At 39.4% G+C, this 13,310-nt stretch overlaps 2 protein-coding genes across 6 annotated transcripts in view; one reads left to right on the forward strand and one right to left on the reverse strand.

The window, feature by feature from the left end:
• Positions 1 to 13,310, forward strand: part of LOC138742343 (G-protein coupled receptor 35-like) — a 52,486-nt gene that overhangs the window by 23,485 nt on the left and 15,691 nt on the right. For 3 of the 5 annotated variants that reach the window (XR_011344088.1, XR_011344089.1, XR_011344090.1), the window contains 4 exons: positions 6,237 to 6,292; positions 6,709 to 6,864; positions 11,102 to 11,151; positions 11,574 to 12,057. The exons of 1 other annotated variant lie outside the window; for it this stretch is intronic. The gene's annotated coding sequence lies outside the window, so the exon portion shown is untranslated. Of the gene's footprint in view, positions 1 to 6,236; positions 6,293 to 6,708; positions 6,865 to 11,101; positions 11,152 to 11,573; positions 12,058 to 13,310 lie in introns of those variants that run through there. One more of the 5 variants, XR_011344091.1, reaches the window with a different exon arrangement.
• snorc (secondary ossification center associated regulator of chondrocyte maturation) overlaps positions 5,842 to 13,310 on the reverse strand; it is a 33,222-nt gene continuing 25,753 nt past the window's right edge. Inside the window, exons 2-3 of the mRNA XM_069896635.1 lie at positions 11,562 to 11,735; positions 5,842 to 6,820 (exon numbers count right to left, since the gene is read on the reverse strand). Of these exons, the coding sequence (XP_069752736.1) occupies positions 6,711 to 6,820; positions 11,562 to 11,735 (284 nt within the window). The 3' untranslated portion in view covers positions 5,842 to 6,710. The remainder of the gene's footprint in view (positions 6,821 to 11,561; positions 11,736 to 13,310) is intronic.

The raw sequence follows: 13,310 nt of genomic DNA on the forward strand, positions 1-13,310 counted from the left end.
ACCAACCAATCAATTCTCGATTGTCACCCTATACTCTGACTCAGTATTTCCTGTTATGCAGTTAGAAACAGTGGTGTTGTCACTCATTGTTGTACAGAGTGTGATGGTAAACTTGTAATGAGAGATTCATTCCTACTGCAGCTTGCAGTCAGCACTAACCACATCCCTGCTTTGGTGGGCTGTAGGCCACAAGAGTGCAAGAGATATGAAGACTGAAAGTCACATGGATAGAAAAGACAGGAAGTCTCACTATATCTGTCATAAAAGTCACCCACCTCGGTATGACCATTCAAGGCAGACCGACGTTTCGCAGCAACAGGGGAAGGCAAAGATGTGATCCCTTTGTAACATTGATCCTGTCGGAGTCAGAGAATGAAAAGGTGGAGTTGGTGGTATATGTTAAATAGCATTTACTGCAGTATATTATGAGCCTATTTATCAAACATTAGACAGCCAGTCCTTTCCTCTTGCATGAACCACAAGGGTTTGACCAGGCTGAACTAAGAACTCACAACCCGTCTTCAAAATGGGTTTTTTCCCACAAGCTTGCCAGCTTGTCCTTTTCCAGTCCCAGCTGCTGCTGCTGAACTGTAAAACTGTGGAAATGAATTCTCTCACTCAGAAAAAAACCACATGACCCTCTTAGAACAGCAAATTGCACCCAGACTATGACACTGGACCCAATCTTCTGAATTTGTTCATCTGTTGCTTTACAAAACAATAGTTCATTACTTCACAGCATGTCCAATTAACATCTACTTGTGAATTCCTTATAGCCATTCTTCAAAGTTTGGGCAAAGGCACTCAGAGCCTGAACTGTCTGGCTTGAGCAGAGCTCTGGCATTTTAAATGAGATCTGTTTTGAAGTGTTTGTATGTGACCTACACTATAAAGAAAACCTGTCACAATTTATCTCCTTTAAAACATATCTATTTACAATAGAAAATATAACATAATCTGTCACAAGTGCAAATTCATCCTTTTCTATTTGGTGTATTTTATAATAAGGTGACGTAAATTATTTTGGCTTGAATTTTGCAGTCAGTTTGGCTTAATAGCACTCACTCGAACAAACCATAATTCTCTGTGTGATACATGACTCCAATCACTGGACAGTTTTGTCCTTGATTACAGTTGATTTGTCCTTCAGCAGAGTTCCTCAATGCCACCTCAGGTGGACAAGTCAAGGGTAGTCACTCTAACATCAGCCCAGGATTCTGCCATACACATCCCTGCTGAAAACTAGTGAGAGTCGCGGAGCACTTGCTAGCACTAATGTTGAAATTTACCTTATGTATTCATGTAATAGTCAAGTTTTTTACACCAATTTTTCAGGTAAAATTTGGGGGTGGGGCCAACTTTTACATGGTGTCATACTTTGACTATGTTAAGTACCTGCATTGATCAAGGAGGAGCTTGAATGACTGGAACTGGGTGGTAAGCCCGCATTGGGGACATTGGGTGCTCGTATGGATGGGTGGTAGGGGCATCATGAGCTCAGGTGGGCAGGCGGTCAGGGCCTAGGAGAGAATCTGTGACCAGGGTGGTGGGAACTCTGGTGGGTGGACAGCCGGGGAGAGGGTCCGCAGTTGGTGCATTAGAAACTCCCAAGGGCAGGCAGCCAGGGTGATGATCCAGGGCATTGGGAGCTCAGATGAGCAGGCAGTCATGGCCAAAATTAGGGGGGAGGGGGGTTCAAGTTTTACATGGGTCATACGGAAAACACACAATTTTTGGGCTAAAAAGGGGGGGGGGGGGGCGGAATTTGACTATTACACAAGAATATATGGTAATATTTTGTCTGTTGAATGCTAGCATTATTTTAGTGCTGGAAAAGGTCATCAAGACTAACAACTAGTGCTAAAGTGTAAGTCTTCACCAGCCAAGAACACAGTTTCAGCACTAGATCTGGATTCTATCTGATCCCATTATCCCATCTTCTAGCCCATTTATTCCATATCACATAATGGCCTGACGACTCATATTTGTATGTGGAGATTTCAGGAAGATCATCTACTCAGCATCTTGGACTGAAGATATTCATGAGTGTATCATCCTCACCTTTAGGACTTGTGAATGGATTCCATCAACGTTGAGCATAGCGATGCTTTTGGGGTTTTCTGCTCCCATTATTGATTTCATTGAGCATACCATCATTCACTGTTTTGGATTAGAGAGTTCTTGATCCGTGGGTCATATTAGTTGCATAAATTCCACCTTACGTTTCCTGCTTAGCAGGTAGAGCCCTGTGTACATTGCCAAGTTCAGACATCATTTTTAGATAAACTTCATTATGCTCATGGCATGTGAGTAAATAATGGATATGTCCAGGGCATGAAGTCACAGATGGTGGAGGAATAACATTCTGTTTCTGTTGTGGGCATCTGCTCTAAATCAACACCATATGTAGAGTAACTTCATTGTGAACACAAGGACAATACAACTAATAGTTCTGCTCCCTCATACAGCAAATCCCCTTCTTCTCCCTCATACAGTAAATCCCCTTGTATTCGGCACCTATGGTTGCTGAATAAGCAAGTTTTCCAGTTGCTTGTGACTGCATGTTATGTGGACGGAGAACTAATGGTGAGGCATGCCAATTTTAAACCCATTTATTTTCCACAATTTTTTAGCTGGCTGGTTAAGTTTGCCAGTTACTTGAATTCCGGATAACAGGAATTTTACTATAATTGACATTTCCTCTCTAGGAAATAAACGTATATCTATGTCTCCAAATTTGTCCATCCATTCCTTAAAAATAATACTCACTAATCCACATAAACCTCCACTGCAGCAATTCCAAAGTCAATACATCCTACATATAAAAGTGGCAACTATATTGGATGGATTAACCAAGGTAGAACATACACAGTAAATGGTAGGGCACTGGTGAGTGAGGTTGAACAGAGGGATCTGGGAACACAGATACATCATTCCCTGAAAGTGGCGTCACATGTAGATAGGGTTGTAAAGAGAGCTTTTGGCATATTGGCTTTCATAATTCAAAATATAGGAGTTGGGATGTTATGGTAAAGTTGTATAACACATTGGTCAACTAACTATAGGGAAATATATCACTAAGATTGAAAGAGTGCAGAAGAGATTTAAAAGGATGTTGCTAGGACTTCAAGAACTGGCTTACAACGAAAGATTAAACAGGCTAGGACCTTATTCCCTGGAGCGTAGAATAATGAGGGAAGATGTGTAAAGGAATTTAAAGTTATGAGGGTTATAGGCAAAGTAAATGCAACTAGGCTTTTTCCACTTAGGTTAGATAAGATACAAACATGGATAGGGTAAAAGGGGAAAAGTTTAGGGGGAACATTAGGAGGAATTTTTTTCATACAGAGTGTAGAAAGTGATGAATGCGGGCTCAATTTTAAAATTTAAGAAAAATTGGATGGGATAGGTATGGAGGGCTATGGACTGGGTGCAGGACAGTGGGACAAAGCAGAATAATAATTCAGCACAGACTAGAAGGGCCAAAGGGCCTGTTTTTTGTGCTGTAATGTTCTATGGTTCTATGGAGCCATACACAATATTTCAAATGTGATATGAACAAAGTTTAATACAAATGAAATATGAATTGCCAATATGAAGTGCCCCAAACGATGAAGACAAACATGCCTTGAATCTCCTTACTACCCTGTCTACTTGTGTTGCCACTTTCAGGGAGCTATGGGGCTACTCCCATGATGTCTCTGCACATTCATGCTGCTAAATAACCTGACAATTACTGTAAACTTCCATCTTACATTTCGAGGGCAGAACGGTTGTGAAAGAATACGTTTTACGAATATGCTTAAAGGGTTAATGGATTAGGTAAGGATACAGAGGTTTGAGCAATAGTGGGACTATAATTGCCTCCTAATATCTGTGCTGTAGTGAGATAATAACTTCACAAGATTGGCAATAAAGCTTGGGTTCAGGACACTAACCTTTCCCGATATTTATAGACAGTACAGGGTAACGTATTATGAAAAACACAAAATGCAGGTGCGTGAAACTTGTAAGGGACTTATGCAAACCCCTGCTCAGAATGTGCTTAAAAGTACAATGAACACTCCGATACTTTGAGTGTGGTGGTCAGTGCAGAGAACAAGTCACTGAACTCTTTCTTGAATTTCCTCACTCCGGCCAGCATTACAAAGGGTTAAATAAAGAAGCTGTTGTTTGCTTAATTGGTTCTGCTGCTTGTTTTCTAACAATGCAGGCTGACTTTAACACGGTCAGCATAGCTGCTAGTGCAATGCTATTACAGCAGCAGTGACCTGGGTTCTGGAAGAGATTTGTACATTCTCCCCGTGACTGTATAGATTTCCTCCAGGTGATCTGGTTTTCTCCCACCCTTCAAAATGTACGGGGTTTTTGTGTTTAATTAGAGTATGGGGGGTGGAGGGGGGGGAACAGGCTCATGGGCCAGAAGAGCCTGCTACCATTGCTGTACATCTAAATTTAAAATTTAAATATGTCGTCTCAAAAAACGCCTCACACTTGACCAAATTAAGCTAACTCGACCATTTCTCTGCCATATCTCCAGCTGTTCTAGATTCTGATATGTTCGTTAATATCCTTCTTCATCATCCACAACTCCACAATTTTGGTTCATTAGTTGCTATTTACTTTTTATTGTGAAAATTTACTGAATAACTCTATTCTGAATATTGATTGTAATTGTTCTATTTTGCCATTTTCGGCTACACTCAGCTGGCCTACACCCCTTTGTTGGATTTGGAGAAATTGGCATGATGTACATGAGTTTAGCTCATAATAGATCATTACAAACCAGAATGCCCAATTTTTAAAACCAGGCGAAATCTAATTTTTTTTTTAATTTGTTTGCTCTTTTATTTTAAAAAATTAAATGAAATCACAACAGCAACTTTTCAATAATTTTTACTGTTAATTTCAAAAGGCTTAATTTTCATTACAGAATTTTGATGAGCTTAAATTATAATAATCTAATATTATTGCATTTTAAAATAAGTAAAAATATATTTTAGACCTTGGGATTGGAATACTTCTCAGTTGGGATGTACATAAAAACCCGTTTACTTGGATGATCAACTTCTTTATTTAATAAATTAAGATTTACTACAAAATTGATGCATTTAAAGGGAGAATTACAACTTCTACCTGAATAATAGCAGCACGAATTGCATTGAAATAAACAAAGCTGTACAATACTCTTTGCATTTGAAATTGTCTTCAAAGATCGATGAGGTTTTGCTTATAAAATATTAAAAGTGAAACTGAATATCTCTATTTTGCAGAAATGTCATTCAAAACATCGGCAAAGGATGACTATTTCAGACATCAGAAATAGGAAGGGAGCAATCACTGAACTATGAGTAGTCTATAGGCCTCCAAATAGCCCTTGGGACAAAAGGAGCAGATTTTGGAATGGGGCAGGAAATACAGGCTTATTGTTATGGGAGAGTTCAGCTTCCCTCATATTGACCTAGCACTTCCTGTCTGCAAGAGGAATAGATGGGGCTGAATTTGTGAAGTGTGTTCAGGAAGGACTAAGTAAAGCAGATCAACAAGCAGCAAGATAGTGAAGAGATGTAAAAAATAACAGTCAGAACAAACTAATGTGGGGATAACACATCACCACATCTGTGGCTTTAAAGTTTGCATTAAAGGAAGGAAATAGCAATGATGTTTTTATTTAGTTTTTGCTAGGATGTGATGTGCTGTTTTTTTTTAACTAACTTTGAACAATTTTCTCATTCATTATATTTAACAAATCGACCAAAAGATTTTGGAACAGAACAAAACACATCAACATTTAGTTTAGAGCCCAGTAGAAGATAGAATTATAATAAATCACAGGGCATCACAGTTAGAATTGTGTGTTTAATTAGCTATTTTACTGTTCATATGCACATTATATGTACTAACAATCAGATGAAATGACAAAAAGAGAAAGATCAGCTGGACTATCAAGCTGCCACAAATGTTTGATCACTAAAGCCTCCAAATCCATCTCTCAGTTCATCCAAATGTTCTGTCCTAAATCAGTGGTTAATTTGGGTGTGGAAGGCAATTCCAAATAAACTTCTGAACTCTTCCCCACCAAATAGCTTTGGAATTATAAAGTTGCTTTCGCACAATCCAATTTATTCTTCAGCACTGTCTTGAGAGTGGAATTGTGGAAGGATGGACTGTGGCTTCTTCTACTGAATATATATCGTGAAAAGGCTCCTTATGATTTTTTATTAATGTTTTTGCAGTGAGAAAGAGGCATCAAAGAAATTTTTGTTACACTTTTCTTCAGGATAGATATCAGGTAATTAACAAATTTAAATTCATGTACCTCTGAAAGCTGGAAATACTTTCAAGATCTGTAATCCATGATAGTTCACTGCTGTAGTTACACAAAAGATCAAAAACAAATAAAATTACGAAGAAACCATCAACATGACTGAAAACAACCCAATTGCAAACAAGTTAAAAACTATGAACAAATATTTGCATTCTTCTTGAGTTACAATGTATGTGCTTTGTACTAAGCTCTCACATTTATAGATCTTTTGTAAATAATGCATATAATGTCTGCAATGGTCACCGATATTCTGTTAATTAAAGACAATTATAAATATAGCCTTAAAATATATTCTGGAAGTAGTTGGATAGGTTCAGCAAACAAAATGAGAAGAAATGGCTCACAAGTAATGGAACTATCTGTTTTTGATCATTTATTAGATTTAAGAAGCTGACAGCTTTCTCACGGTGATGATAAGCAAGCTGAACAGTACTGACACACCAAGAACAGCAGCAATTACAATAGCAGAGATTGCTCCAGGTCCCAGTGATCCTGCAAAACAAAATCAAATAGTATATCAGTGCAAAAGAAAGAATGTGAGCTTTATTGTTATAAGATATTCCAACATGCTTTATGTTCAATGAATGTTTCTCAAAACTGTGACAATAAATTTGAACAGAACCAAGTATAATGGGCAATATGATAATGACTCTAACCTTAACAAATTGACATGTGTGTTAGGTAGTTGTTGAGAGGTAAACATTAGCTGAATGCTCATATAATTGGCCTGTTTATCATCAACATAGTGATAGGTGATATTTTGCGCCCTTTTATCTGGACAGGTAAGAAATTAGTTTAATGTATCAAATAACAGATAATTCAGCGCTGGGTTGGTGTTAGAATATCAGAGTAGAATTTTATGTTCGTCTTTAAAATTGGATTTGAATGCTTTTAATTTTGACTACCAACCAAAGAATCATGATTGTAGACAAGATATATAGACATGAAGTGGAAGAAGTTGCATGGTTCTTGTAGATTATAACATTTGTACTTTTATATTCATATTCTCCTTGCACATAGCTCTTAAAAACTGCACAATGTTATTGTTCGCTACAACGGGAATTGTTCAAGCGCCTAATAGCTATTGGGGATAAAACTGTTCTTGAACATGGTTCTGGATTCAAACCTTCTGCCTGAAGTTAGCAATGAGAAGATGAAGAGTTGGTGCAGAGTGCAGGGGTTCTGATTTGTGGATCATTGGGATCTCTTCTGGGGAAGGTCTGATCTGTACAAAAAGGATGGGCTGCACCTGAACTGGAGGACAACCAATATCCTGGCGGGCAGGTTTGCTAAGGCTGTTGCAAAGGGTTTAAATAAGTTTGGCAGGTGGATGGGAACCAGAATGTGAGTGCAAATAATAGGGCAGAAGGACAAAAGCATGATGCTACATGTCCTGAGTTTGTGAGGAAGGACAGACAGGGGGCAAAACATAAATGTAGTCAGTTAGAGAGTTTGCAACATGTCTAGCTCAAAGCTAGGAGTATTAGGAATAAAGGTAATGAACTTTGACTATAGATCAGTACGTGGAACTACAGTATCATAGCCATTACAGAGATTTGGCTGGAGGAAGGGCAGGACTGGCTGATGCAGGTTCCGTGATTTAGGTGTTTTAAAAGGAATAGGATGGGAGGTAAAGGTGGGGGTGGGGGAGGGGGGTGGGGAGAAGTACCATGACTGGTCAGGGATAGTAACACAGCTATAGAAAAGGAGGTCACTGCTGAGGGAGTGTCCATTGAAACAGTGTGGGTGGAAGTCAGAAATAGGAAGGGAACAATCACTGAACTATGAGTAATCTATAGGCCTCCAAATAGCCCTTGGGACAAAAGGAGCTGATAAGCAGGCAGATTTTGGAATGGGGCAAGAAATACAGGCTTCTTGTTATGGGAGACTTCATCTTCCCTAATATTGACCTGGCACTTCCTGTCTGCAAAAGAGATAGATGGGGCTGAATTTGTGAAGTGTGTTCAGGAAGGATTCCTGACACAGTATGTGGACCTGTCAATGAAAGGAGAGGCTATACTGGATCTAATTCCAGTTAATGAAACTGGTCAAGTGGCAGGTCTCTTGGTAGGTGAGCATTTTGATGAGACTGACCACAACACCCTGAGCTTTAGCATAGCTGCAGTAAGGATAACAGCAGACAAAATGGTAAAGTGTTTAATTGGAGAAGGGATAATTAAGGTGGTATGAGGCAGGAACTAACAAGAATAAAATGGAAACAGATGTCCAAAGGTGAAAGTACAGAACTAATGTGGAGGAAGATTAGGGACCACTTGTGCTGGACAGGAAAAAGATGGTAGATAAAGGTTGATGAAACAGATGAGGCAGCTAATCAAGAGGAAGAAGGAAATGTACATTAGGTTTAGGAAGCAGGAAACAGGAAGGGCTCATATGCTCGCCTGGAAGGAGCTTAAGAAAGGATTTAGGAGAGCTCGAAGGGGGCACGAGGCCTTAGCATGTATGATTAAAGAGAACCCCCAAGGCATTCTATATGTATGTGAAGAATAGAAATATGATGAGAATGAAGGTGAGGCCTCTAAAGGATAAAGGAGGTGAAATGTGCCTAGAAGAGGAGGCTGGGGAGGTCCTAAATGAATATTTTGCTTCAGAATTCGCAAGAGAAAAGGCCCTGGATTAGGGTGAGGTCAGAATAGAACAGGCTTGTATGTTGGACAATGTAGAAATTAAGGAAGAGGAAGTGTTGGATCTTTTTAAAAATATTAAGATTGATAAGTCCCTGGGACCAGACCCAATATACCCCAGTTTGCTGTGGGAAGTAAGGGAAAGGATATCTGGGGCAGTGTCTATGATTTTTGAGTCCTCTTTGGCCACAGGGGATGTGCCAGAGGATTGGAGAATGGCAAATGTAGTCCCCTTGATTAAAGTAGGTAATAGGGAGAATCCTGGGAATTATAGACTGGTGTGTCTTAGGACAGTGGTGTGCAAACTTCTGGAGAGAATTCTTAAGGATAGGATCTATGAGCATTTGGAGAAGTAGAGTCTACTCAAGGATAGATGGCTTTGTGAAGACAAGTCATACCTCATAGCCTAATTGAGTTTTTTAAGGAAGTAACAAAGAAAATTGATGAGGGTAAGGCAGTAGATGTGGTCTATATGGATTTTAGTAAGGCATTTGACAAGACCCCCATGAGAGACTTGTTCAGAAAGTCATAAGGCATGGAATTTTTTTAAAACTGGCTTACATGTAGAAAGCAGAGAAAAGTAGTGGAAGTAAAGAATTCTGCCTAGTGGAGTTCCACAAGGATCTGTTCTGGGACCCTGGCTCTTTGTGATCTTTATAAATGACCTAAATGAAGAGACGGATGGGTCAGAAAGTTTGATACAAAAGTTGGAGGAGTTGTGGTGGAAAAGTGGCAGATGGAGTTCAATCCGGATAAGTGTGAGGTGAAGTAATTTGGAAGGACAAACCAGAACGCTGAGTACAGGGTTAATGGTTGGTTAGTAAAGAGTGTGGATGAACATATGGACCTTGGGGTCCAAATCCATATATTCCTCAAGGTCACTGCACAGGCTGATAGCATATTTAAGATTGGGTTGATGTGGGTTATTTATAGAGGGATTGAGTTCAAGAGTCATGAGATCATGTTGCAACTCTACAAATTTCTGGTGAGACTACATTTAGAGTATTGTGCTCAGTTCTGGTCATCTCATTATCAGAAGGATGTGGAAGTGCAGAGGAGATTTACCAGGATATTACTTGGATTGGAAAATAAGTCTTATGAGGAAGGTTAGCAGTGCTGGGACTTTTCTCTTTAGTGCTTAGAAGGATGAGAGGAGAATTTCTACAAGATTATGAAAGGTAATAGAATAGGGTGGTCAGCCAGTGCCTTTTTTTTGCAGGGCAGGAATAACATACTGCATTACATACTGAACATTGATGCTTTCTGGTCAATATGTTGGAGATAGCCATTCAAATGATTGAAGACACGAATCCTTCACCAAGGCCAGTTGCGGTGGCGCTTGTGAAAAGGATTCCACAGTTTAATGCTGAGGAATTTTTGCATGTTGAGCTTCTGCCATTGACCTCCTCATAGAACTCTACAAGGGAGCAGAGTCAAAGATGCCCTAAAATAGAGGCAGTACCAACATATGAGAGCCAACAATTAACAACCCAATGTTACTTGACTTACGGTATTAAACCCTGCTCGCCATACCATAAGGTTGAAATGAATTCTGCTACAGTCCACAAGCTATGTGTTGCGCACATGATGCTCTTGCCCTGAACAAAAAGCCTGCATGCAGTCTTATGGATCTTTGGAGACTGATCTTGGTGTGCATGCAACTTGATGACCATTTGCAGCATGGAACTTGGTCATCAGTGAAAAGATCTGTGGAATAAGTCTGATGGAAAATGTCATTTTTATGGAGCCCAAGAAGAATGTGGAAGACTTGACTTAGAGGCTCATTCTTACGCTGTCATGGGTGCAGATACTAAAACTCACAGAGGATTACACCATTCCCTAACAGTGTATTTGCCTAGCACATCTCCTTTACTTCCATTTTAATTCCATCTATGCCTGTCCATCTCTGCCTTGTTGTAATCTGTCAACCAGTTAGCTGTACCATGGTCACTTTTGGAAGCCAGCACTTTCATTACTTTATCAGCCATGGAGCCATACTGTATACATGCACGAGGACAGACAAAAAGTCACAAAGCTCAAATACAAGAGTGATAAGCTGATATATTTCTTTATGTGGTTAGATGTGTAAATTTGGTTCAAAATATTAATTTTGTGCTGTGTTTTATTGTAGCATTAATCCCCAGTAGATATTGTGAGAGAAAGTACAATGTGGGACCAGAGGTAAATATGAACTGGATTATTTTTATCTGTTCCTTCAATGAGTTACATCCAGCTAGCACAGTTTGCCTCCCCTTTCTTCTGTATCCAAATTGCTCACCATAAAACTAATGCAATGATAGACGTGAGGATGTCAATCCTGATTCAAATGATGAGAATAGATTTTGTCAAAATAATTTTTATTAATGAATGATTTGGGAATTGGATCGAGGAGTGAACTTCGTGTTCAGATAAGAGATGGGACATGCTGGTATGGCATGTCTGGCACCTTTCTCTTTATCTTATCATGTTAGGAATTTGTGCCATACTGCACCTGTTGCGAGCACTAAATCACTTGAGCTTTGGTTCCCAATGCAAAGTGCATTCCATTACAACAGCCTATTTTAGAACTCAAATCCAATTTCACATTTTACCTTTCTCCATAGGTTCTGAATCATCTGGATAATATCCATAGTCTGAAGTCATTGAACTGTCCTCCGCATTGGGTCCAGGTGTGACCATCTCAACCGCACCTCCTCCTGAGGAGGTCTCCACCGCGTCATTGGGCCAGCCCAAGACTAGAGATTCCTGTCTTTCAGAAGCAGGACCTAGAAAAATACAGATTTTAAGATCCGATTCACTATTTAAAAAATGGAATCACCTTCGACTCAAGATTTCTTCAAGCTGAATCGACTGTCATGAGCCAATACTAATTTTGTCTCTCAAAAGAAGTACATTTATACTTTTTAAATAATTCAAGGATAATGATGAAAAGTAGGGCGTACAGAGAGAAACATTATTTTCAAGCAATGGAAGGAATCAAGGCTGAAAGAAAGTATGGTCATGCACTGTCCATTCGGGCAACGTCCAACCAAATAAATGTTTGTGGTCCCATAAGATAGAATAGATTATCCATTGCCTACTTCTGCATTTATGGTGTGCATATTATTACATTGCAAATTAAAATCAGTTTGAGTTAATGATTTCATCAAAGCAAAGCAATTATCCAGTTATGTCCGAGTATGAGGTCCAGATAATAAGATGTTTGCACAACATCCATATCACATAAAGTCCTGTTTCACAGAACGTATCGTAGACGTTAAGTGGCACATGACGGTAATATTAAAGGAATACATACAAAAGCTTCAGTATGGAATCTTGAGCAGACAAAGAATTGGTGAGGAAATCAACAGCTCAGACAGCATTCATGGGTAGATTGGTCAGTCAACATTTCAGATCTGTTCTCTTCTAATTTATCACCCCTCCCCTCCACAATTTTTATTTCCTCCTGCCTCTGTTCCTTTCTCAAATTCTATGCTATCATTTCTGGGCCCCTCCTTGAACTTTATTCCACATTTAAATGTCTAATAATCATTCCCTTCCTTCTAGTCTTGATAAAGTGTTAAGATGCAAAACATTGACTAGCCATTTTTACTGATGGATGCTATCTGATCCACCAATTCCTTGTCTGCTCAGAAATTGACATTAAATCTGATTGCTTAAATCTCGGATGTCCTTACTACTTGGACGTTCACTGGACTACTCCTGATGCCATGAGCTCAGGAAGGTCAGAACAGGAAGATAGCACAAATGAATGTCTGAGGAGATGGTGCAGGGGCAAGGCTTCAAGTTATAGGATCACTGGGACCTTTTCTGGGGAAGGGGAGACCTGTACAAGTGCGACAAGTTTCACCATAACTCAAGGGGAACCAATATCTTGGCAGTGAGATTTGCTAATGCTGTTGGGGGGGGTTAAACTAGATTCACAGGGGAGGTGGGAGTCAGGAAAGACGTAAAGCAACAGGGACATAGAGTCAAATAAAGTTACAAATGTTGAACTGAAGGTCTTGTATTTAAATGCATGCAGTGCAAGAAATAAAGTGGATTACCTTGTAGTACAGTTACAGATTGGCAGGTATGATGTTGTGACTTTCACAGCATTGTGGGTAAAGGGTAGATGTTATTGGGAGCTGAATGTGCAAGGATATGCAGTGCATCGAAAGGATAGGCAGGTAAGCAGAGATGGTGGCATGGCTCATTTGGTGAGGAATAACATTAAATCATTAGAAAGAAGTGACGGAGGATCAGAAGATATAGAATCATTGTGGGTTGAGTAAAGGTAAAAATTCCATTACTTTCACGTAATGCTACATTTAGAATGTAACATACATGAAATTATTTAA

This window comes from Narcine bancroftii, chromosome 9 (genome assembly GCF_036971445.1).
Source record: "Narcine bancroftii isolate sNarBan1 chromosome 9, sNarBan1.hap1, whole genome shotgun sequence".
Lineage (NCBI taxonomy): Eukaryota > Metazoa > Chordata > Chondrichthyes > Torpediniformes > Narcinidae > Narcine > Narcine bancroftii.